The sequence below is a fragment of the Mesocricetus auratus genome, unplaced genomic scaffold, assembly GCF_017639785.1.
Source record: "Mesocricetus auratus isolate SY011 unplaced genomic scaffold, BCM_Maur_2.0 Super-Scaffold_100009, whole genome shotgun sequence".
NCBI lineage: Eukaryota > Metazoa > Chordata > Mammalia > Rodentia > Cricetidae > Mesocricetus > Mesocricetus auratus.
The window spans coordinates 51,658,594-51,685,423 of record NW_024429193.1 but is presented as its reverse complement, the minus strand read 5'-3'; the positions used below and the strand labels follow the sequence as shown (position 1 = coordinate 51,685,423).

The window sequence follows — 26,830 nt, the reverse complement described above, 5'->3', positions numbered from 1 at the left end:
TTTCTAGAAATACATGGAAGGGAAACTTTGTTTTTCTTTCTTGCCCAAAGCCAAGAATTAGTTTATTTTATTGGCCAGCTGTTGACTTTAAAGATACAAACAAAAATCTCTGTGTTTTAGCAGGGTGAGGAAAAGGAAACTTGGGGGTAAACATTGCTGTGTGAGCCGAGTGTAGGTGTATGAGAGGAGGGCCTGGAATGCAGACTTGTGTGGATAAGCCCAACAGAAGACACAGAGAGAGCACTTGGCTTGTAGAAGAGGCTTAGTGTAGGAATCTGTCTCTGATCAGGTATGAGGAATCCCTCATTAACCAAGGAAGTCTTCCCAGTCTCGATTCCCTTCGTCACCCACATGATAAGAACATCACAGAGTGCCTGCGCGGGTGTGACCAGTGGGTGGTCCTTATGACTGTTTTATTTTTTAAAACAATGTTTTATGTGTCTTACTTTTTCTCCCCTTCCACAAAAAGAAAACACAGGGTCAGAGAGCAAAGATAGAAATAGAAAAGACAGAAAATCAAGAGTGGAAGAAACATTGTGGGGTTGGATGTAATGAATATACTAATGTACCCCTAGTTAAAATGCTAAATGATGTTTTATTTCTCCTCCAAGATGGAAAGCGTAGGTACGGATGAGGGAAGCATGACATAGCAAGAGGCCTGTCCGAGAGAAATGCGAGGTTCACCACAGTACTTAACATAACCTTGCTTGCTTGCATTATAGCTGTGCCACTGCCTACGTTTTACTGGCTGAAGAAGAAGCAACAACCATTGTAGATGCTGAAAGGTTATTTAAACAGGCACTCAGGGCTGGAGAGATAATTTATAGACGGTCACAGCAGTGCCAACACCAGAGTCCTCAGCATGAAGCTCAACTGAGTAAGCACCTTTGAACTGGCTATTATCCTTTTTTTTTCTTTTTTTTTCTTGAGGTGTTAATCTCAAATTTGCTATGTAGATGAGGATAGCCCAGAACTGATCTTCCCTCCTGGGCTGGGATTATAGGCCTTTGCTATCAAGCCCAGATTCTGTCTTTAATTCTGAACTTGTGTCTTTTGTGTTTAAAGCATGAAACAATCAATAATAATAATAATAAAATATGTGAAAATTTGATAACTTTTCATGAGACAACTGATAGATTCATAATTCTGGTCTATTAATTCTAATAAGCTGACAATACAGAAAGAAGTATGTAGTACCCAGATAATGTCTGTGGAAGGGAACACATCTGCTTTGGTTACCTTGAAAAAAAACCACTGTTTTGAGACTGAGCATTTCTTTCCTACAAGAACTAGCTGGTCACTAGATCAACAGCACTTTTTAAAATTCAAGGGAACCTTCTAATGACAACAGGTAGTACTGAGATCCTCTCTAGTCAATAGATATTGTCTGTACCCTGACCCTTCCTCAGAGCAATGGGAGGGGGTACATTTTTTGCATTTCTGGGAATCAAATCCAGGGCTTCCCTCCCACATGCTTGGCAGTACCTAACCCTGAGCTGCATGCCCAGCCTAAACTTCATTGTGTTTGCTCTTCACTCTATGGATCTGTGTAAGGTGCAAAGGGTAGTTCCTGTTCTCCTTCCTTCTTTTCTTCCTTTATTCCTTCCTCCTCCTGTTGTTTTTGTTTGTTTTGTTTTAAGGCCTACTTTTAGGGATTGCTCCTTTCACACCATCTAATTCTTAGTCCGTATTCCAGTCTCATACGTGACGTTCTTTCTTTCTTTGATTCATTTTTCTCCAGCATGCTTGAGATATGATGAGGCACAGGGACTGTTTTCTTTTAGAGATGCTCTTCTGGTTAGGGTTGCAACACTTACCAAAGCTGTTAGAATCGGCAGTGTTGCTGTTTCTGGCTGAGATGTGTGGCCAGGGCGTTTTAGTTTCATGATTTTGGCAGATACTGGGCAATAAATTGAAATATGTTTACACAAGGCATTATCTCTTAGCAGCTAAGTTCTACATCTTTTGTTTATGGAAATTAAAATTCGACTAATGTTTTCTCTCAGTTAAATTCATGTGTTTACAATATATTTCATTAAGGCATGTTGTTATACAAAACTACGGGAATAGTTAATTTTGCAGCCTGGGACTAATGAAACTACATCTATAAAAACCTCTTGCTGTTTGCCCTTGCATAATATCACATGTGGTTATCTTGTAGAATTTTTAATTTTAAAATCATACTTATTTATGTATATGTATGTGTGTGTGTAGTGTACACACACACACATGCATGCATAGAAGTCAGAAAACAACTTGTGTGTCAGTTACCATATGGGTCCTAGGGGTCAAACTCAGGTCACCATGCTTGGCAAGCAAGCGTCTTTTACCTGCTGAGCCATCTCACTAGCCCAAGTTAAAGATTTTTTCTTAGTCCTTTCTAGAATAGTTTTTAAATTAATTACTAACTTAACTAACTTAATAAAAGTTTATATTGTTCATGGAAATTTTGTTTAGGAAATTTAGAATTTTGGGTCATAATAATAATAATGAAATTATAGATTGTTTATGCAGAAACTTGAGATAGATAAATATATCTGCCTATTAAATTTACTTATTTTCTGTCAGTGTTAAACTCATCAAAACCAAATGAACTATATATATTACATTCATATTGCTTACTGCTAAAGGAAAAAGTAATTAAATGTATATTTGAAGTGTCTTATATAGAAAGAACACATAAAAATAGAGAACATTTTTTATTTATAACCTAAATTTAATATTCACTAATAATAATGCACTCTGATATAATTTAATTTTAATAGGTCTTCTAGGATAAGCAAATAAAATTCATGGATAATGTTTTAATGAAGTGTCAGGCCATATTACAAAAGTGATAGTTGTGTCATTTTCTTGTTTTTCTAAATAGGGCGAGATACCAATGTACTTGTATATATAAAAAGAAGATTGGCAATGTGTGCAAGAAAATTGGGAAGAATAAGAGAAGCAGTGAAAATAATGAGAGATGTAAGTAAATTTGATAACAGAACCAAAACTAAAAAATAACTAAGTTATCAGTTATTTTAATGCAGTTACTGCTTTTCAATTGTCCACTTCTATAACAAGTTAGTATATTTTATTTATTATTATAGTTTTGTTTTTTTTCTTGAGACAGGGTCTTATCTTGTAGCCCTGGCTGTCCTGGAACTCACTCAATAGACAAGGCTGGCCTCAAACTCACCGAGATCCGCCTGTCTCTGCCTCCCAAGTGTTGGAATTAAAGGCATGTACCACCACTGCCTGGCAGATATTTTTAGATGTGTATACATACATTAAGGTTTAGGTCTTTATAAGTTCGTAAAAATGCAAAATAATTTATACTTTAACAAATCTGGCTCAGCTCAGAGCTTTCTGTCATGATTTATTTTGATTTTAGTATTTTTTCCTTTCTTTTAATATACAGTTGATGAAAGAATTTCCTCCTCTTACCATGTTGAACATCCATGAAAACCTCTTAGAATCACTTCTAGAATTGCAGGCCTATGCAGATGTTCAGGCAGTCCTGGCAAAATATGATGGTGAGTCTTTTGTGTGTTTTAGTAAATAACTTGGTTATAGCTTCTTTTTGATTGTATAATTCGTAGTCCAGTCCTATTCTAGTGTTTCTTTGGTTGCCTCTTTCCAGTCTTAACAGTTAGTTTTAAGGTGCAGATGTAGCTGCTGTGAAGCATCTTCTCTGTCTGTCTTCCCAGCTGAACCAGAAGCTCACAAGAGGGAGCTTTTCCTCCATGAGGTTGTGTACTTTATTAACTGAATGTATGTGAGGCACATAGAATGCAATGGTGAACATGAAAACACGGGTTCGGATTTAGCCCCCATGGCATTTAGGGCTTAAAGGAACACACAGAGAACTGGATAGTAGTTACACTGAAGGTAGCATACAAGACAGGTAATTGAAAAAGCATAGCATTGTGCATGTAGTAGGTTGCTTCATGAACTTTGGCATATAATAAATACCAACAGAAGTTGTGTAATACTCTTTATAACAATAAGTCAGAATAAGAATTTTACAATGATTCTTAGTTATCAAAAGTAATTTATGCAATTTCACTGCATCCATATAATAAATATGTGAAGTGGTAAGACAGGTGATTTCACTCTTTTCAGGCACTAAATTAGGAAACTGGAGTTTAAGAAGGTTAAATATTGTGTAATGTCTTCCACTGAATGAGTGGCAAACCTGAACCATAACTCAGTCATTCCATTTCTATGTTTACTAGTCATTTTATAAAAAATCATTCCATGTATATTAGCTATTTGTATTATAACAGTAATAGTTGACTACAAATGGAGTTGGGAAAATGTTAAAACCACAAACTTTTGCTCAATGGTGGTGGTGGTGGCATAGGTCTTTAATCCCAGCACTTAAGAGGTAGAAGCAGGCAAATCTCTCAGAGACCAGCCTGGTCTACAGAGCAAGTTCCAGGATGTCCAGGACTACACAGAGAAACCCTGTCTTGAAGAAATAAAAAACCGAAAACAAAACCACAGACTTTCTTCTCATTGAAATTAAGACATCAGTGTGCTTTGTCTCCCTCTTAGATTCTCCTGCCTCTGTCTCTGTCTCCCAAGTCCTGGAATTAAAAGTGTGTGGTACCATGCCCAGATAGGATATATTTTTTTTAATGTGCATACATTCCTTAAGGTTTAGGGCTTCATAAATTTATAAAAATTAATTTTACTTTAATAAAACTGGCTCAACTCTTCTGAGGTTTTCTGTCATGATTTATTCTGATTTTAGTTTCCCCCACTTTTAATATACGGTTGATAAAAGTTGATGCTATATGCTCCCTAGCTCACATCTTCCATTATAACAGAATATTCAAAGCTACTCACATTTGTCCTGTCAGAAGTTTCTACCCCATAGTTTAGGAATCCCCATGACTTGGGAAGCTTGAAATGTAATATATTTGGAAGGTGACGTTTCTTTCTTTTAAACATCTGGGATTTTGGCAGATCTTCACAATAGTAGGCTCATAGGAAAATTTGTGAGAAATGCCTTCCACATGTAACTTTATGGGTGCATGGCCTAGTGTGATATTTGAAACAGGAAAGGAACACCAAAGTCAGAAGGGACCTGATTTGTTTACAATAAAGTAAAACCCATTAAAGCAAATAGAGCCTACATCATTTGGTATGTTTCTGTGGTTTTAGTGTTCACATGTCTCACTGTACATCACTGTACAGACCTGAAGTCATTGGAAACTGGCTTTCTCTCTGGGATCTCCCTGGAGCTGAGAACATCACGAGAGTGTGTTACTCTCTTCTAAGACCACTATTTTAGGCATCCTTCTGAAAAAGGATTTATTTTGTTTACAATCTCAAATTAACTTCATAGTCTATGAAATGTGGTCCTTTAAGAAAATGTAGAAAAGTCATAGCCGGGCGTTGAGCATTAGTGTTGCATGCCTTTAATCCCAGCACTGGGGAGGCAGAGGCAGGTGGATCTCTGTGAGTTCAAGGCCAGCCTGATCTACAGTGCGAGTTCCAGGACAGCATCCAAAGCAATACAGAGAAACAAAAAAAAAAAAAAAAAAAAAAAAAAAAAGTAGAAAAGTCAAAAACTTAGGGAAAAAGTTAAAATCAATCCATATATAATAGCAATTAAATATCTTAATTTTTCTAGCCTTAGTTTTTATACACTTTTAATTATACTGTGGTTTTCCTCTGACTAGTTTTTTTTAAAGATGTATTTCTTTATTATGAATACAGTATTCTGTGTGCATATATCCCTGCAGGCCAGAAGAGGGCACCAGATCTCATTACAGATGGTTATGAGCCATCATGTGGTTGCTGAGAATTGAACTCAAGACCTCTGGAAGAACAGCAAGTGTTCTTAACCACTGAGCCATCTCTCCAACCCCTCCTCCTCTGTCTAGTATTATTGTAAACAGATTATTATAGACACTTGTAGAATACCTGTTGCCATCATACAGAAGACTTTTGTCAATATAGTTTAATCTCTGCTAGGAGGTATGAAAAGAGATCAAGGCCGGGTGGTGGTGGCACACCCAGGAGGCAGAGGCAGGCAGAAATCTGTGAGTTCGAAGCCAGTTTGGTCTACAAGAAGAGTTCCAGGGTAGCCAGGGATCAGGGATATGCCACTAGTAAACAGTAAAATCTAGAATCAAAGTTAGGCCTTCCTTCAGTGTGTTCAGGTACTAATGCCACTGGATTACAGCTGATGAATTTGTACTGTGAGTTATAATTTTAATCCTCACCTAAATTGGCAATTATTGTTACAGATATAAGCCTTCCAAAATCAGCAGCCATCTGCTACACAGCAGCACTTTTGAAAACAAGGACTGTTTCGGATAAGTAAGTACTTATAAAGCCACAATAATTTGGAAAGACTGCTGAACTATTAATAAGGTTTTTTTCCTCTACTAACTTTTAAATGATGCTCTTTCTCCTTTCTGTTTCCTCCTGAATAATCCTTGCTTTTCTGTGACTGAGGCTTCTCATTGCATGTGATTTGATGAGTTAAGTAAGTTAGGGCTCAAATTCAAACTCTACCACACAGTAGATGTAGCTGGGCAAGTTGCTACTTTGAGAATAATGGGGAGTGGGGTTTAGAGCACTGGCTGCTCTTTAGAGAACCTGGGTTCAATTCCCAGTACCCGTATGGCAGCTCACAAACTGTCTGTAATTCCAGTTCCAGGTGACCCAACACACAAACACACATTCAGGCAAAGCACCAATGCACATAAAAATGATAATTACAATAAAATTATAAAAAAGAAAATAGTATTGTAGGGTGGTTGTGTGAGGATATGTGTCAAATGACTATAACAATTTTATGAGAACTAAGTCTGAAGCTTATACCTGTAATACCAGCATTTGGGAGAAGGAACAGGAGTTGAAAGCTAGCCTTGGCTACATAGTAAGCTAAAGACCATCCTGTGGTATACATGTCTCAAAAAAGAAAGAAAGAAAAGTACACTTACTGTGGTAACAGTGATGCTGGTAGCCATAAGGTGCAAGTAGACAAACTGCTTTCATCTTGCCCTTCCCTTGAAGCTACTCTGTCTTCCTCACACTTTTGGCTCTCCTTAGTCAATTCTCTTTATTTGGCAGTTGAGATAGTCAGAATCTGGCCAGACCCAGCTATGAGACCCTATCTCAATTAATTAATTAATAGAGAGCTAGAAACCAACCAAAAGGTGCTCATTTTTTACCTTAGATTAGTATATCTTGATATAAATTAGAATAAAATATTCACAGTTTATTTCTTGCCATCTAAAAGAATTATAAGACCTGTATTGTGTTTGCTGAGATCTTCTGAGTTCCTCAGCAGCAGTTCTTACTGTAGCCACCCTTTGCTGAGTGAGCTCAGTGGACTCTGTCCAAAGACTCTCTACTTCAGGCTGCAATTCTCATTCCTTCTGTTGCCACGTGCACATGTTGAACCAGAGGCTTTACTTCCCTTTTATTGGTTATCTGGTTTTGTCTTTGGCCATTGCCAGAAACATCTTTGATTTGAGGAATATATTGTAATCTGAATCCATGTATATAGTTCCCAATAGACTTTGTACATGTGGTTTGTTCATTTCTTCATCCTGTGGTTTTCTTTACAGGTTCTCTCCAGAAACAGCCTCCAGAAGAGGGTTAAGCACAGCAGAAATTAATGCTGTGGAAGCAATTCATAGAGCTGTGGAATTTAATCCCCATGTTCCAAAAGTAAGAAATTTTATAACACAAATACTTTTATTTAAATTTAACAAATTTATGACAATAGACCAAAATGTATGGTTTGTTATACATTAGGTCAGAATTATTTTAGTCTACTCTATTTGCCATCATCTCGAAAGGGATATTAATAAGGCATTTAGAAATAGTTAGGGGCCAGTGAAGTAGTTCTGTTCTTGGTGCTTATGTTGCTTACATGAAGCCCTGACTTTAATCTGTAGTGCTGCAAAAACCAGGTATGGTGGTGCTTCATGCTTGTAATGCTAGCATTTGGCATGTAGAGGCAAAAGGGTCAGAAGTTCAGTGAGTTTGAGGACAGCCTAGAATACATCAGTCCCTGTTTTTAAAAAGAACATTTAAAAAGAAACCTGCTTAGAAACAATTAGTTCCCTATGAACTTTGTAATTGCTGGCAGAATAAAACCTGAGTTGTAGTTACTTCACTCCCCAACATTGGTGATGAATGTAAAAGGCTTTTCTAGATGCATGGCTGGGTTTTGAACTAGGACTGAGTAGACAAAAACTGAAATCCAGGAAATTAACCAGTAGTATGTTACAACAGATAGAGAAACTGCTAAGTTGATGTCTATTGACTCGGATTAATTGGCCTGATCCATTTGTCTTTATATTGTACATTTGAATTAATTTATACAAATTATTGACTAATCTATGTAATACTGAAACACTCAAACTCAAGATTAAAATTTGGGCTTTACAAACAATTTTCCACATTAAGAACTACAGACTATTCAGGAATAGATTCACTCCCCTTACTGCTGTATGAAATTATAGCTATGATTCAGTGTATAAGTATTAATGGAAGTTGTAGGCTGGTAGACAGTAAAGACATTAATCCAAGGGTCTGCAAGGTGGCAAGCATATAAAGTCACCTGTTACTAAGCCTGATGACTGGAATTCATTCCTCAGAAACCACATGGTAAAAGGAGAGAAACAGCTCCTGCAAGATGTCCTCTGATCTCAATTTACATAATGTGTCACATGTGATTGCACATACATAGACACAATAAATAATTAAACAAAAAGTCCTTAACCTCTAAGAGAAAATCTTCAAGAAGTTGTAAGCCTTTTGGAATAAATAAAGATATGATAAAGTAAGTTAATGACTTGGACTTAGTAGAACATGCCTGTAATTCAAGTTCTGCAGAGGCTGAGGCAAGAGGATTAAACCCTGTCTCCTGTCTCCAGAGAGAGAGAGAGAGAGAGAGAGAGAGAGAGAGAGAGAGAGAGAGAGAGAGAGAGAGAGAGAGAGAGAGAGAGAGAGAGAGAATGACTTACATCAGGACTGAGTAGTAGTGTTTTCCTGGCCTGTATGAGCCCCTGGGTTTGTTCTCAAGAATGTGTAAGAGGGAGAAAGCAGCACCCACTATTGACAAGCACTGCCACCATTTCCCTCGCTTTATATAACTGACAAAATGACTTCTTACCCATCTCATCCAGTTGGAAGATCTTCCACATTAAAAAAACTCAAATGTGGCTTACTTGTTTGGCTATCTGCCTTTAGACTGCAGTCTGGTAATTCTTCATGCTTTCTTAATCCTCGTGTATTTAGTTTTACTTACTAGATTCAACCCAAGTTTTTCTTTTAGGAAGGTTGATCAGAATTATCCAGTCTCATTACTGGAAATACAAGTCTATAAATAGTTTTAATAAATCCTTCCACTCTCTTACTACAGCGGAGTTAAGAGAACGGATTCCACAACCAAACTCCTGGAGTTTGAGTTCCAGTTCCACTGTCTCCTAGCAGTATGGCTTTGGATGAATTACTTCACTTTGCTGTGCTTGGGTTTCCTCGTACATGCATGCAAGTGTGTGTGTGTGTGTGTGTGTGTGTGTGTGTGTGTGTGTGTGTGTGTGTGTTTTGAGACTAGGTCTCATGCAGCTCATGCTGGCCATGTACTCACTGTGTAACTGAGTCTAGCCTCAGACTCCCAGTCCTCCTGCCTGTTTCTCAAGTGCTGGGATGACAGTCCTGCACCATAATGCTTGGTGAGATTCCACTTGCCTGAAGTGAAGATGATATCCCCTACTTCATAGAGTTGGGATGAAATTTAATAGTGCTTATTTAAAGTGCTTGAAACAAAATCTGACACATAGGAAACTTTACAAAAATGATTTGTTAATGTTGTTACTATCTGGGGTACATTGTAATCTTACCTTTGTACAAGAAAATAAACAGCAGTTATTGGTCAGAACTATTTAAATATGCCATTAAGATGTCTAAAACTTTCATGCAAAATATATTCACAGTAGTAGAAATTAGTAATATGTATTTGTTTTCAAACTATTAGGGACATGTGGATATTAGCAATGCCAGGCATTGCTCTAATTTTAAATTTAAATTATTGAATACATATTAACACCCAGATTGAATCTGCTGTTGAAAATACATAGTGCCTAAAAGGATGCACTTTTTTTTTCTGAGAGAATCCATTGAAGACTTAATTCAGATATATGTGGTATGAATTGACTGGAAGACTAAATATTGCTACATTCATAATTTGACCTTTGTCATTCTATACATTTGATATAATTCTTTTCAAGATCTGACCTTTTTTTTTTTACAGAAATTGATATACTCATCCTAAAATTCATACAGATATGCAATCTTGGTATAGCCAAAAAACTCTGATAAATAATAGTAAGACTAGAGAATTACCCTACTAAAGTTGAGTACATTTTAAAGCTTTAGTAATTAATATTTATTGGCATAAATATAGAAATGTAGATCAGTGGAAGATAATCGAGAGTCCTAAAATATGGGTAAAAAACTGGAAGTTATATCACAAACTAGCAAGCCAATATTACTTTATTCACTTCATATTTAAAGGATTACTGTTTTCTGGGCTACCCAGATGACTTTTTCTTTTTTTTTTTTTTTTTTTTTTTTTTTGGTTTTTTGAGACTGGGTTTCTCTGTATTGTTTTGGAGGCTGTCCTGGAACTCACTTTGTAGACCAGGCTGCCCTTGAACTCACAGAGATCTTCCCGTCTCTGCCTCCCAAGTGCTGGGATTAAAGGCATGTGCCACCACTGCCTAACTTATGAGACCAGATGCCTTAAAACTACTTCTGCTTCACCTTTATTCCTGGGGTTCAGCCATTCAGGGCCCCATCTAATTCTTAGTTTCAGAAGCACTTGCACTATTGACAAGCACTGCCAAGTTTGTGATTAGTTGATAAACTGTGAAGTTGTTCAGCATTCCAGATATGAACTGCAGCATGGGACTTCATCTCACTAGGGTGTCTCCCCATTGATGCTTACAAGTGTGAAGAACCACATACATTGCTTCTGGAGGTGTAAAATGGCACCTGTTTTTCGGGGGGAAACAGTTGTGCAGTCAGTGTAGACTTACTGTGGGACTCATCAGTTCTGTTCCTAAGTATCTAGTCAAGAGCAATGAAAACACATGCAAAGTTTTTGCATGCAGTTATTCACAATAGTCAACAACTTGAAACAATTAAATTAGTGAGGGAATTGGAGTGAAACTGTAATAGAACACTGATGAGTGCTTTGTCAGCAGTGCCCCAGTGTGGGCAGACCTTCATTACAATCAGGCCAAGTGGAAAAAGCCTGTGACAAAAGACTTATATATGCTAAAAGAAATAAATAAACTGAAACTATAGGCACGAAAGCAGATCTGAGGATGGAGTAAGGATTGACTTAAATTAGGCAGGAGGGGGCTTTCTGTGGTTAAAATTGCAGGTTTACATATAAAGTTATTAAAAACTTCAACTTATATACTTACAAAGGTGATTTTTCTAAAAGTTAATCTTAGGTTTGAATACAATGTAATAAGTTTATCATGACATCTTTATGTACATGTGTCATTTTTCTTTGTTCTCATTTATTCCTTTCCCTCACTGTCCTCCCCAGTATAATCTCCCCCTTCAAGCAGACTTTCTTTTCTCTAATTTGTTCTTTCTGCATTTCCATTTTATATTCTATTACCTTCTCTGTTTCCCACCTCCCTTAAGGCATCTTCCTTCCTTATGATCCACTTTATAATTGAATGATCTAAAAACACACACATATATTTTTGTGAATGGGTACATGTTCAAGGGTGGGGAGTACAAGTACGTGTGCGTGTGTGTGCATGTGCATGTGCGTGTGCGTGTGTTCATGTAGAGTCCAGAGGACAACTGGTGTTGTTCCTCGGGAGCCATCCATCTTGTTTTTGAGACAGGATCTCTCACTGGCTGCAAAGTTACTAAGTAGGTTAGTCTGGCTGGTTAGCAAGCTCCACGGGTCTGTCTGTCTCCTGCCCAGTGCTGAGATAAAAAGAACCCCATCAGCACCCTGATATTTTATTTTACCTGCATTCTAGGGCTCATATGTAGGTCCCTATGCTTCCAGGGCAATTACTTTACTAACTGAGGTGTCTTCCCAAACTTGTATATGAATTTTTAAACTTAGTTCCACGTTGAGGATAAATGTGGTATTTGTTTTTCTGAATCTGGCTTCTTTATTTAACATACTAGCCAGTTGCACCATTCTTTTACACATGCCACAATTTCTTTTTCCTTTACATCTGCATGAATTCCATCGTGTATATGTGCTGTTCTTTCTTTATCTATCTGTGTTGATGAATATCTAAGGCTGCTTCTCTTTCCTGGCTGTTGCAAATAGTGCAGGGGATTTGCAAGTATATCTCTTTTGTTGACTTTGAGTCATTTGGGTGTCTATCCAAGAATAGCACATCTGGGTCAGATAGTAGTCTATTTTCAGATTTTGAGAAAACCTTATACTGATTTTCGTAGTAGCTGACTATGTGTATGATCCCATCAGCGTTCCCTTCCTTCAGTCTCACCAGTGTTTTTTGTCATAGGTCCTCTTGATGACAGCCATTCTAACTGGGGTGAGGTAGAATCTCAAAGCAGATTTAATTTGTGTTTCCCCAATGACTAAGGACATTGAATACTCTTTCAATGTTTATTGTTCATTTGTATTTCTTCCTTGAAAACTTTCTTAGTTCACTAGTCCATTTGTTTTATTTAATTCCATTTTATTTAGTATGTAGCCAAGTAGAAACTATATGCTATATAATATAATTTTTTGATAGGGTAATTTGTGGGGCTTGTGTATTTACTTTTTTTTTTTTTTTTTTTTTTTGGTTTTTCGAGACAGGGTTTCTCTGTGGCTTTGGAGGCTGTCCTGGAACTCGCTTGGTAGTCCAGGCTGGTCTCAAACTCACAGAGATCCGCCTGCCTCTGCCTCCCGAGTGCTGGGATTAAAGGCGTGCACCACCAACGCCCGGCGGGTCTTTTTGTAGTCCTTTATTTATCCTGGATATCAATTGCCTGTCTGATCTGTGGTTAGCAAGCGTTTGATGTAGAGCTGTCTGTCAGTTCTTAGGATTGTCGCTTTCCTTCCAGCCTTGCCTTTGGTTGCTTCTTACGATGGTGAATTTTTGTCATATGTAAAATACGCCTTTTATAGGACTGTTTTATATATTTTTAACTTTAATTTTTTTATTTATAGGTAGAAGTTAATTAGTTCTCCCTCAACCAAATAACAGAGCAGTGAACAACTCAGCTCTGTCAGAATATACGACTCGCTGTACTTGTCTAACTTTGTTGTTTGTAGTCAGATGGTTTAAGCTGAGTGCAGCAGGATAACTATTAAGATTTTCTAGAGGAACTTTAAGCTCTAGCAACTTGAGAATATCCCATTCAGACAATATTGATGTCATATGAACTGGAAGAGCTGTGGAATTTGTAGCTGTTTTTGCCAGGTTTTATAAATGATTAAGTATGCATAGCTCTTTCTCTTGTTCTGGGCTCTGTCCCTGACTCTCACTCAACTGGAAGCAAGCAAGTATAAAGGGCTTTAGGGGATTTTCCCTCAAATTTGTGGGCTGTAACAATGAAGAGTATCATTTCAATAAGTACATACTTTTAAATTTTCTTTTGTGTTACAGATTTATTATGCAAATTTGTCAAATAGTTGTATCCATCTTAACAGTAAAATGACAGAGGATAAAAGTATTTAAGCAGGAACTATTTTCTGGCAACTTTACATATAATAAAATGGCTGTAGGTCTAGAGCTGTGCAATTTGGTGTTTGTTTGTTTGTTTTGTTTTGTTTTGTTTTTGAGGCAGTGTTTCTCTGTGTCACAGTCTCGCTGTCCTGGAACTATCTCTGTAGATCAGGCTGGCCTCGAACTCACAGAGATATGCCTGCCTCCGCCTCCCAAGTGCTGGGATTAAAGGTGTGCGCCACCACCGCCTGGTGAGCTGTGCAATTTGTTAAAGCTGGAAGCTATTAGAAGTGTGGTAGAAAGATGATAGAAATCTCTTCAGACTAGAAATTTCTTTCAGGTATTTCATTAATATTGATTGTTTATATAGATTGTTTTTTCTCTGCTGGCTGGATTCCACTATGTAATTTGATACCTGTGATATAGTACTATAATAAAATAGCATGTTTTGTGGTTTTTGACTTGTTCATTACCTGGCCATGACTCTTGTTCAAAATTTTTTTTCAACTCACTGAAAAAGATTCTGTATCCTTTAGCTACTATAGGAATAGTCAAATGTTTTTATTTTCAAAAGAAATTATTTCTTATATTTTAAATATCCCACAACATTCTGCTTTATTCATTTTTAGTGTATCATATTCTTTATTTTGTTTATTTTTATGTGTATGGGTGTTTTGCTTACATGTTTGTCTGTGTACCATATGCATATCTGGTGTCTGTAGAGGCCAGAAGAGGATGATGGATTCTCTGAAACTGTAACTTATGAGTTGTCGTGTAGGTGGTGGGAATCAAACCCTGGTCCTATGGAAGAAAAGCCTGTGCTCTTAACCACTGAGTCATCTCTCCATGCCTGCTGCATACTCTTTATTTCCCATCCATAAAAGTTTCATTCTCTTCATTGAGATAATTTATGTAATCCACTCTCTTAAAGTGTAAAATTCAGTAGTTTCTGACATATCCACGTGACTGTAAAATCATTACCACTGTCTAATTCTGAAACATACTCATCATTCCAGAAAGAAATACTGTACTCTTAGTAAACACTTTCCATTCCTCTTACCAGTCCCCATCAGCCACTATTCTGCTTTCTGTTTCTATGAATTTACTTGCTCAGGACTTTTCCTATTAGTTGACTTGTACAATATGTGACTTCTGTGCTTGACTTCTTTTATGTAGCGTACTGTATTGGTACCTCTCTTCTTTTTATGGATGATAACATTCTGGTTATCTGTCTTCAGTGGGCATTAGAGTTGGCTCTGCTTTTTTCTTACTATGAACAATACTGCTGTGAACACGTACAAATGTTTGTGTGAGCACCTTTTCCCCTCTCTTTAGTGGAACTGATAGCTTGTATAGTGGTTTTATGCTCAATTTTGTGATAAAGTATTTTTCTAAAATGACCATACAGTCTTATCATCAGCGTTAGAAGGTTTTCATTCTTTACATGCATGCTTATGCTTGTTATTGTCTGCTTTTTATTACAGTTATTCCCAAATGGGTGTGAAATAGTACTTTATGGCTTTAATTTGCATTTCACCAGTGGCTAGTGATTTGAGTATCTTTTTTTTAATTATTAAAAATTTTTTAAGGTTAAATTTAGATTAGAAACATGGTTGGTTCACAAGTCAGTTTCAGGTCTCTCTCCCTTTCCCTCCCCTCCTCCCGTGTCCTCCCCCCAACTCTCCCATTATCCCCTCATTTCCCCAGGGAGGGTGAGGCCCTCCATGGGGGTGTCCATAGACTGTCATTTCATCCAGGGCAGGGCCTAGACCCTCCCCCCAAGAGTTCAGGGTGAGAGTTCATCTCACATTGTTGGATGGGAGTCCAAAGTCCATGTGTATACTCAGGATGAATACTGATCTACTGCCCAAGACTCAATAGATTACCTAGGCCTCCTCACTGACACCTCCATTCAGGGGGTCTTGATCAGTCCCATGTTGGATTCCCAGGCATCAGCCTGGGATTCAAGAGTTAACCCTTGTCAGGTCAGCTGTTTCTGATGTTAAACCAGCCCAGTCTTAACTCCTTTGGTCATCAGTCCTTCCTCTCTGTTACTGCCTTTCTTGAGTTCAGCTCAGTACTTAGCCGTGGGAGTCTGCCTCTTCTTCCATCAGCCACTGAATGAAGTTTCTGTTTCCCAGACTCTCTGGCCATGGGATTGTAGGCTGGCATTCCCCAGATCTATGTCTAAAATCCATATATGAGAGAGTACATGCCATGTTTCTCTTTTTGTGACTGTGTTACCTCACTCAGGATGGTTTCTTCTAGTGTCATCCATTTGCCTGCAAATCTCAGGATTCCATTGTTTTTTTCCTGCTGAATAGTACTCCATTGTGTAAATGTACCACATTTTCTCTATCCACTCTTCGGTTGAGGGGCATCTAGGTTGCTTCCAAGTTCTGGCTATTACAAATAATGCTGCTATGAACATAGTGGAACAGACATCCTTGTTGTATGAATGGGCATCTTTTGGATATATGCCTAAGAGTGGAGTTGCTGGGTCTTGTGGTAGGTTTATTCCCATTTTTATGAGGAATCTCCATATTGATTTCCAAAGTGGCTGAACCAGTTGGCACTCCCACCAACAATGGAGGAGTGTTCCCCTTTCACCACATCCTCTCCAGCATAAATTGTCATTGGCGTTTTTGATCTTAGCCATTCTGACAGGAGTGAGATGGTATCTCAGAGTTGTTTTGATTTGCATTTCCTGGATGGCTAAGGATGTTGAGCACTTTCTCAAGTGCCTCTCAGCCATTTTAGACTCCTCTATTGAAAATTCTTTATTGTTATGCAGCCCACTTTTTAATTGGATTCTTTGGTGTTTTGGAGACTTGCTTCTTGAGTTCTTTGTAAATTTTGGAGATCAACCCTCTGTCAGATGTGGGGTTAGTGAATATTTTTTCCCATTCTGTGGGCTGCCTTTTTGTCTTGCTGACTGTGTCCTGTCCTTTGCCTTACAGAAGCTTCTCAGTTTCAGTAGGTCCCATTTATTAATTGTTGATCTCACTGTCTGTGCTACTGGTGTTATGTTCAGGAAGCTGTCTCCTGTACCAATTCGTTTAAGGGTACCACCCACTTTCTCTTCTAAGAGGTTCAGTGTGGCTGGATTTATGTTGAGGTCTTTGATCCATTTGGATTTAAGTTTTGTGCATGGAGATAAACATGGATCGATCCGTAGTCTGATTTGAGTATCTTTTAATGTGCTTATTTGTATGTCATCTTTAAGGAACTATCCATTCAAGATCTTTGTACATTTTTTCTTGTTTTCGAGTATTTGGGGGTTGGTTTGGTTTTGTTTTTAGTTGTTGGGAGGAAAAAAAAAAACCCACCCAGCCCAGATTTTCTTTTTGTTGTATTTTGTGTTTTGGAGACAGGGTTTTATACTGAAACTCAGTCTGTCCTAGAACTCATCATGTAGCCCAGGCTAGCCTTGAGCTAAAAGTGGTTCTCCCTCCCAAGTGCTAGGATTATAGGCCTGAGCCAACAGACCAAGCTTCTACTTCTTTATTTGAAAAGTATTATTATAAAAAGTATTATGTTTGTCTTTTTTATTATGGCTGATACTCCTTAACATGGTAGCCAAATGTGGCCTTGCACAACTGTTATTTCATTCATGAGATTGAGGCCAGCCTATGTTATGAGGTAAGGTACCCTGTCTAAAACAAAAAAAGATGAAGCTGGGCAGTGGTGGTGCGTGCCTTTAATCCCAGTATTCAGGAGGCAGAGGCAGGTGGATCTACAGAGTAAGCTTGGTCTACAGAGTGAGTTCCAGGACAACCAGGGATATAGAGAGAAACCAAGAATGAACATGAATTATTATTACAGGAAGCCATTTATACTTTTTTTTTTTTTGGTGGGAGGTCCGAGACAGGGTTTCTCTGTGGCTTTGGAGGCTGTCCTGGAGCTTACTCTGTAGACCAGACTGGCCTTGAACTCACAGAGATCTACCTGCCTTTTGCCTCCCCCGAGTGCTGGGATTAAAGATGTGTGCCACCACTGCCTGGCGCCATTTATACTCTTAAGTAATATGCCTCAAGTCATTGTGATCTCATAATTACATGTATGTTCACCCATGAAATATAAATCCCCAAATGGATTTTCTAAGTGAGGTATAAATGCTGAAGAGAGCCTCTTCATTAGGTAAGATATAGCTGTATACAAACCTAAAATATTTCCAGCTGTAGAATGGTGAGTTTGAGGCCAACATGGATGGTCTACATAGTGAGCTCCAGGTCAGCCAAGGCTAGACCTTGTCTCAAAGCAAAATAAAAAGTGTGTGTGTGTGTGTGTGTGTGTGTGTGTGTGTGTGTGTGTGTGATGAGGGGGCACACTGGATAATTTAGGCGTGGAGGGCAGAGGTCGAATTTATGGAATCAGTTCTTCCCTTTACCTTTATGTGGGTTCCTAGGGTTGAACTCAGGCCACCAGGCTTGTAACAAGTCCTCTTTACCTGATGAGTCATCTCACTGACCCTGACAAGTTCTTTTCTATTGTATTTATTTGTTTGTTTGTTTTGAGACAGGGTTTCTCTATGTGGCCTTGGCTGTCCTGGAACTTGCTTTACACACCAGGCCTTGGGGCTAGAGAAGGGTAGAACAGTAGACAAGCTAGGAATGATGGTGCCAAGGCAGGAGGATCTTGAGGTAGAGACTAGCCTAGCGATATATGGAGATACTACCTCAAAACAATATATGGCTGAGAATGTAGCTCAATTGGTTGAGTGCCTAGCATGAATGCCATCTTTGGTTTAATCCCTGGAATCAGAAAGCTGAGTGTATGGTGGCCCATGCCTGCAGTTCCAATGACTTCTGTGACGAATCAGACCCTTCTATATTAAACTATAATTTAAAATACACAGATCACAAATTGAAAAGTTATCCACAGCTACATATCAAGTTTGAGGCCATCCTGGGATATATAATACCTTGTCTTGAAAAGAAAATAATAGAAGTAAAACAAGTAAAAGCTTTAATACAGTTCTGTATTCTAAACACATATTAGGAATATGACATCTGTAGCTTTTAAAAGTTATTTCTTATTTTCCAAATAAAACTGTTTTTAGTGTTATCTTTTCAAGAAAGCAGTCCACACCTGGAAACTTATGTAAGTACAAGAAAAGTTTTAAATAAATTGATATGCAGAGAGTGAAATCCTTTCTGAGCCAGGCATGGTAATATATACCTGTAATCCCAGCACTCTGGAGGCAGAGGCAGGTGGGTCTTTGAGTTCTAGACAGTCAGAGAAGTATACACGATAAGACCCTATCTTAAAAAAGACAAAAACAAAAGAAAAAAGTAGAATCCTTTATGGTTGATTAGAAATTGAATCCTATAGGATGTTCTGAGTTTTCTTAGTTTGTAGTTCAATATGCCCGTGGCTGACCTGGGCATATTAGCAGCATATATAAAACAAATGAGGCAAACAGTCATTTAATCAAGATTCTGAGTGGCACAAAGTAAATGGAGAAATAGGGAAGTGGTGTTGAAGTCTATTGTCCAAATTTACAACACAATGAGGTCTTTGCCTTTCCATTATGTTCCTGTATGGCCTAACTGGAAGAGTTAGGCTATGAAATTCTATCTATTTGCTCTACAGGGTGATGAGGAAAGGGGCTTTCCTACAAGTGTCTTCCCTGGTCTCCCTTTCCCTTCTCTTCTTTATTCCTAAGGCTGGTAGGTTTTATTTATTTATTTATTTTTTGTTTTACTCACAAAGCTCTTCTGTTTACTTTCTTTCTGGGAATTGTATTTAGACTCCCCGTATGTACTCATAGGCTCTACATTCAGCCTGCTTGTCTGATCTCATAGAATGTGCACGGAGAACACTAATTGTAGAGATAAATTGGTTCTTTGTGTGCATGACTGATCAAGAGCAAAGTACCTTAATTTCAGATGTCTTCAGAGAGATTTTTCTTTAACCTCTGCCTTTAAGAGGAAGATTATAAAGCATTATCATTACTTCAGGTCAGAATTATATTGCTTTTGGTCAAAAGCTGTTGTAAGATTTACAAAGTAATAGAAAAGAGTAATCTAATGATAAATTATAAAGATCAAAGCAGTTGAAAATTAAGTTGAATTTAAGTGTAAGCTTAGATATGGTTTTAGACTCTTAAAGAAACCATCCATGCACAAAGGTCCTGGGTTCGATCCCAAGCACTGAAAAAGGGGGAGAAGGCACAGAGAGCAAATGCTTGACCATAGATCATCATGCCTTTTAATTATAGCTTCCAGAGTAGCTTTAATTTTGATATGTTTAGTGAAAAGCAAGGGACTAACGTACATATTTAGAAACTAGATTTGTGCCAGGCATTTCTCTCATTTATTAACAATACAATATGGGGTTATTCAGAGGTCATTTAGGAGGCCCAGCAGCACACACTAGATGCTAGTTTTGCTGTGTATCCAGCTATATTTTATTTGTTGATAATTTCCAAATCATCTTTTAATGCTGGTTTGCTTCTCATCTACAGAGTTGTATTTCCATCCTATAAAAGTAATTCAGATATTTTATTATTTCAAACTGAATTTTAAATGTGTTTTAAAGTATTTTCCTTACTTATTTCTTCATTTTGATTTATAACTTCATTATACCTTTCATTCATTGTGTGTGTGTGTGTGTGTGTGTGTGTGTGTGTGTGTGTGTGTGTGTGTGTGTTAGAGGTGATGGTGGATATTGAGGCATGGCTTTCCTCTATCTATCAGGCTGCCCTTAAACTCGCTGTAGTTTCTGCCTCAGCCTCCTAGTTCATGTGGAATGTCACATGTCTAGCATTCCTACACTAATTTTTCCCTATCAATCCTAGTTCCCTCACCCTCCCATCCTCCCATTGCCCCCACCGACTCCCCCATCCCACCCCCCCATTCCACTCCCCAGGGAAGGTAAGGCCTTCCATGAGAGATCATCAAAGTCTGCCACATCATTTGGGGGTAGGGCCTAGGTCCTCCCCCATGTATTTAAGCTGAGAGAGTATCCCTCCATGGGGAATGGGCCCCCAAAGTCCATTCATGCACTAGGCACCAGAGCCCCTATAGACTGCCCAGGCCTCCTAACTGACACCCAAGTCAGGCTGGGGTCCATGAGTTCCTACTTGCTCAGGTCAGCTGTTTCTGTGGGTTTCCCCAGCATGGTTTTGACTCATCACTCCTCCTTCTCCACAGCTGTATTCTAGGAGTTCGGCTCATGTAACAAATGTTTTCCCTATTTTTCTTTATTCTTCTCTCATACATTACATCTAGACCACAGTTTCCCCTCCCTCCACCCCTCCTCCATTTCTCTGAGAAAAAAAGCAGGTCTCCCAGGGATGTCAACTGAACATAGTATAACAAGTTACAGTAAGACTAGGCTCAAACCTTCATATCAAGGCTAGGAGAGGCTACCCAGTAGGAGAAAAGGGGCCCCAAGAACAGGCAAAAGAGTCAGAGACACCAGCTCCCCACAACCATAACATACATTCAGAGAACCTAGCACAGACCCATGCAGGCTCCATGATTGTCCCTTCAGTCTCTATGAGCCCTGCTTAGTTGATTTTGTGGGCCATGTTCTCTCATGGTGTCCTTGACCCCTCTAGTTCTTAGAATTCTTACTTCCCTTCTTCTGTGTGTGTAGGGGTAGTTCCCCTGACTCCACCTAGTATAACAAATGTTTTTTAAGTTTTGGTTGCTTGGTTGGCTTTTCCAGACAGTGTTTCTTCGTGTAAAAGCCCTGGCTGTCCTGGAACTCCCTCTATAGACCAGATTTGACCTTGAAGAGAGATGGGCCTACCTCTGTCTCCAAACTTCTGGGGATTAAAGGCGAGCACCTCCACCATCCAATTTGTTTTTTGTTTTTTTTAAGTTTTAAGTACTGAACTAATTTTTTGGTTAAGGAAATTTTAAGACTGCACAGCAATTAGGCTGTGACATCATCAGCACTCATTGCTGTTTTCCAGATTCACAATGAGGAAAGTAAAAAGTAGTGCAGAAAGGTATGAAAACTATATTTTTGGCTAGGGAAGGAGCTTGAACTTGGTTAAAGTTGCAGACAAAGCTAGTGAGGAAAAAGTAGCCACTATAACTGTTAAAGAAATCATCACCTTATAAAAAGGCTTCACGCTTTATACTGGGCAAGATCCTACACATTAAAATGTTCAGGGTGTAGACTAAAGATCATTTTTAAAACATATAAAGGAAGAGTTCCAGAAAAGATAGAGCCTTTGGTGTGCTGTGCTGAAGACAGCTACCTAGGGAAATGTTTTCCCTGGTTCCGCAACACAGGCATGCAGAGGCCTCTGCAGTCCTAGTCCAACAGGTCTAATTTGAGACTGCCTCTCAGACTGGCAGTGAAACTTTGCATCATTCCTGTGTTGCTGCAAAAGCAGGCATGCAGGACACGAGAGTGAAGTTTGCAACAAGGTTCCAGAAAGTCTCCGAAGCCGGGCAATTTGTTGTAGGGTCAGATTCCACAGAGAGGCATCTAGAATGGAATGTGTAAAGCTGTGAAAGTGAAGCCTAAGTTACAGTAAAGACCCCCAAGATGTTGGAGATACCAGGAACATGAGATACATATTTTTAAAAAATGCTGCAGGCACTGAGTAGAGTTTACCCAAGAGAGTGGCCATGTATGCTGCAAATACAGGGATGTAGTGGTGCACCACACAAGCCACCCAAGCCTGTTGGAATTCAGATGCTGCTGCCATGAACCCTAGATGCTAGAAATGTTACTATTGTGTTCATGCTTGCTATAGGGCATAGCAGGCTCGCTTTGGGCTGGTTGTTCCTTGTATCCTGAATGAGGATGTTTAGTCTGTCCCATTGTAAATTTGAAGTCTGTAATTTTTTTTATAGTCTCACATTTAAAAGATAGCTTTGAATCTTAGAAAAGATTTTGGACTTTTGAATAGTGTTGGAATTATAAGACTATGGAGACTTTTGAAATAGGAATGAATGTATTTTTCATTATGAGATGGCCATGAGCCTGAAGAGGCTGAGGGAGGAATGTTATTGCTAGAATGTGAAATGACCCACACAGGCTTATATGTTCAAGCTCTTGTTCCCCAGCTAGTAGCACTGTTTGGGAGGTTGTGGAACCTTTTTAACATGAGACCTAGCTGGCAGACAAAGGGCTGTTGGGGAGTCTTAAAGATTCTAGGCTGGCTTTACTTCTAGCTGGTACTCTCTCTTTCTTAGTCCTTCAAGATATATATAGCAAGCCACATCACAGCTCTGCCCTGTGGGCCCTGGTGTTTCAGCCACCATGCCTTCCCTCCTGTGATGGACTGTATTCCTCAAACCATGAGCCAAAGTAACCCTCTCCCCTTCAGTTGCTTCTGTCAGAGTGGCATAAACTAATGGATACAATATGGTTCAGAGTCCTCCTTTCCTTCAGCACTCCTGTCACATATGGCAGAGGGGGATCCATTTTAATGCTTCTGTTCCCGTCTGTAAGAACAGGGCCTCTTGGGAGTTGGAGAGGTGAATCAGCAGTTACGAGCACTTGTTTGCTCTTGAAGATCTGGGTCTAATTCTCAGCATCATCTGGTGGGTCTCAAACATACATAACTTTAGTTTCAGAGGGTCTGATACTTTCTTCTGCCTTCTGCAGGTGCCAGGCATGCATGTGATGCACAGATAAACATCCAAACAAAACACTTACAAATAAATAAGCCTAAAAAATAAGCAATTCTCATACACTGCAGAAAACTATCTTTAAAAATAAAATAGTCTCTTTTCTTAGTCATCATTTTATATTGGTGCTTTGACTAGTATATAACACTCAACAAATATTGATAAATAGATGTACATGTAGTTTAGAATTAGGTTTTTTAAATTTATAGATCAGCATTTTATGCTCATTAACATTTTAAGTCATTTCCTTAAGTTTTTACAAGTTTGGCTAATGATAGTGTATTTTACTTTCAAGGAAATAGTATAATTCTAGCATGATGTCATTTCTTAACATTATTAAATAATTCAACTTTTAATGAATAATTGTATATTAATTAAAATGTTTCTATATAGAGGCAGAAAGAGACATGTAAGATTACTGTGTGAAGTAAGAGGTATGTTGCACAACAGTTTGATCCAACAGTCAATATAGTTATGTACAGGAGCTGGGACCATAGTTCGGCCATGAGCTTGTTAGCATGTGACTGTGTTCAGTCCCCAGCATCACATCAAGAAGTGTTCTGTGTGTGAAAAGGAATCTAGGTGAACAAATAATTATCTTATTTTTCTTTTGTTCTCCAAACATGAAATACTTTCTTTTTTTTTATTACATAGCTCTGTTAACGTCTGTGGTTTTATACATCACACATGTGCTTTTCTAAGTAGAAAAAGATGAAAATAAAGTCATCTTTCAGTTTTTACCTTATTCTCCGTATAAAAGTAAAGTGTAGGTAGCTAGCTTTCGTTGTTGTTATTATTTGTTTTGTTTTTGTTTATTCAGAGTTAAAAAATTCCTTGACATGGCTGGGTTGATGACTTAGTGGTAAAATGCTAACTGCTCAACCATAGAGACTTGTGTTCTGATCCCTAGCACCCATGTAAAGCCAGGCGTGGTGAGCTTGTATGTCTGTAATCCCAGCACTGTCAGGGGAAGGGGCGGGATGTCAAGTGTGACAGAGACAGGCAAATTCCAGGGGCTCCCAGGCCAACCATTCTAGCCAAAACCGTGAGTTCCAGGTTCAGTGAAAGACCCTGTCTCAAAAAGTAAGTTGGTGATGCCAGGATGATTGCCTGATAGGTAAATGTGCTTGCTGATAATGCAAGCTTGACAACCCAAATTCAATCTCCAGAACCCCATGTAAAGGTGGAAGAGAAAACCAACTCCACCAAGTTGTTCTCTGACCTCTAGGCATACACACACACACACCTACTACTATTACTATTACATAATAATAATAACTACAACACTAAAAAAAGTTTTAGCCAGGCATTGGTGACGCATGCCTTTAATCCCAGCACTCAGGAGGCAGAGGCAGGCGGATCTCTGTGAGTTCAAGACCAGTCTGGTCTACAGAGAGTTCCAGCACAACCTCCAAAACAATACAGAGAAACCCTGTTTTGAAAAAACAAAAAGAAGAAAAGTTTTGAAAGTGGGGAGTAATAGAAGAAAACATCTGGCATTGGCCTCTAACCTCCACAGTCTACACCCGTGTACACACATGTTCACATACACACCTCCATGTAAAAATGTCTTTAAGTATAAATTGATATGTGTTTGAAGACATTTGTTGTATATATCAACTCAGCTCAGTTCATTTTTTCAGTGAATGTTTTAGGTACTAGAATGTGCTCGGTACCATAAGAGTATGAAGGATAGAGTTTCTGTTGTGCATTAACTTATAGCCTACACTGGATAGCAGAAATTCCTGAATAGCAATTTCTGGGGGGCATAAAATAAGTATTGTAATAACATTGATCTTATTTTAAGTGTACTTTTGTATGTTTATATTAGGGATTGAATCTAAGGCCTGGAACATGGTGAGGACTTGCCCTACATTGAGCTGTCCCCAAGATCCATTAAGTACATTTTTAAAAAAGGGTTTATTTATTTTTATTTTATGAGTATTTTCCTATATGGATGCATGTGCAACATGTGCATTTCTGATGTCTACAAAGACTAAAGCAGAGCCTTGGATCCCCTGGAACTAAAGTCATAGATGGTTGTGAGCTGTCATGTTGGTGCTGGGAACTAAACCCAAGACCTTTGAAAGCAATAAGTGCTTTATCCACTGAGCTAACTCTCTAGCACCAGGTACTTTTTTTTATATACTGAACTTTTTTCTTATATTTTAGGAACCAAATTTTATTTTGGTAGAAATTGAAAAAATGTTTTGCTTTAAAGTCAAATTGAAAAGGACATTTGGGCTAAGGATTTAGCTTAGTATTAAGAGTTATTATGCAGTGTACATGGCATCCTGAATTTCACTATTGGCCCCAAACCAAAACAAAATACAAATCAAATTTAAAAATATGAGTTATAATTTCTTACAAAGTATATACCACATTTATTTATATACTGTGTACATTGATCCAAGAATAATTGTCAGTGAAAATAAAGGTATATAGTTATTGTTTAAAAAATGTTTTCTGGAAATTTAAGTTGATATGATTAACCAAATATCTTTGCCTACATGTGCCCAAACCACATTATAAGCTTTGTTTAAAACTTTCACATTCTAAATGAAAATGAGTGGAACTTTCCCCCATCCCCACATTTCTAAATTAGTTTGGGAGAAAGGACATGACTTAAGAATTAAACAGTTTTCCTCTGGGACTGTGACACCAGTCTCCCGATGCCATCCCACTGTGATAACACTGCTTCCTACTGAAGAAGCTCCTAGTGCACTTGCAAAGAGCATGAGGAATCGTGTCAGAGGTCAGCCATTGGAGTCCATTTTCCCACAGCGCCTGGAGTGAGTGATCTTTTACTGTGCTTCAAAAAAAATGGGCCAGGATTAGAGAGGATTAGAAAGAATATTACCCGCCTGAATATAGGCCCAGGGTGCTGAGGAGAGAGAACCCAACCAGGCAGCAAATGGGCTTTGCCTGACCAGGATGCAACCTCGGCTGCATTCCTTTTAAGAAACTGAATGGGAAATGTTAAGTACCCAAACTGGATTAGTAAATAATCTTATAGTTCGTGACATCTGCTAAAATAAATTGATGAGCAGACTGCATTCTTACACTTTAAGGAGCCAGAAACATCAAGAGTAGAGTAATTAAAGATGGTCAGTGAGCTCAGTAATGCATAGAGAGGCACACTTCATAAACAAATATCATTTTAGATGTATCAGTACAATTAGTATGTAAATATTAATTACTTAAGGCTTAAGATTCGAAATCCTTACAACTTTTTTATATCTAAGATTCTTCCTGAATCTTACTGTTTATAACTGAAGTTACAGCTTCGGTTCTTTGTGTTCTTTACAAGTTACACTCTGTGAGATGCGTGACTATCTTTTGAGACACCCTCTCTTTACAGTTTGCATAATTTTTAAACTTCATATAATGTATGTAGGATTTGCCTTCACAACACAGCAGTTAGTAAGTTGCTTATGCTCAGAGAGGTTCTTCAAATCTGCTCTAGAAAGCAAGGGCATGCACCTCAGTCATAGAAGGAATTTCGCTAAATTCTTAAGGTTTTGTTTAAAGTCTGCCACTAGT

General features: G+C 38.4%; 1 protein-coding gene across 1 annotated transcript in view; it reads left to right on the top strand.

Annotated features, from left to right (window-relative positions):
• Positions 1 to 26,830, top strand: part of St7l (suppression of tumorigenicity 7 like) — a 60,327-nt gene that overhangs the window by 24,642 nt on the left and 8,855 nt on the right. Inside the window, 5 exon segments of the mRNA XM_005076566.4 lie at positions 723 to 877; positions 2,870 to 2,967; positions 3,404 to 3,518; positions 6,246 to 6,318; positions 7,578 to 7,680. Coding sequence (XP_005076623.1) covers positions 723 to 877; positions 2,870 to 2,967; positions 3,404 to 3,518; positions 6,246 to 6,318; positions 7,578 to 7,680 — 544 coding nt within the window.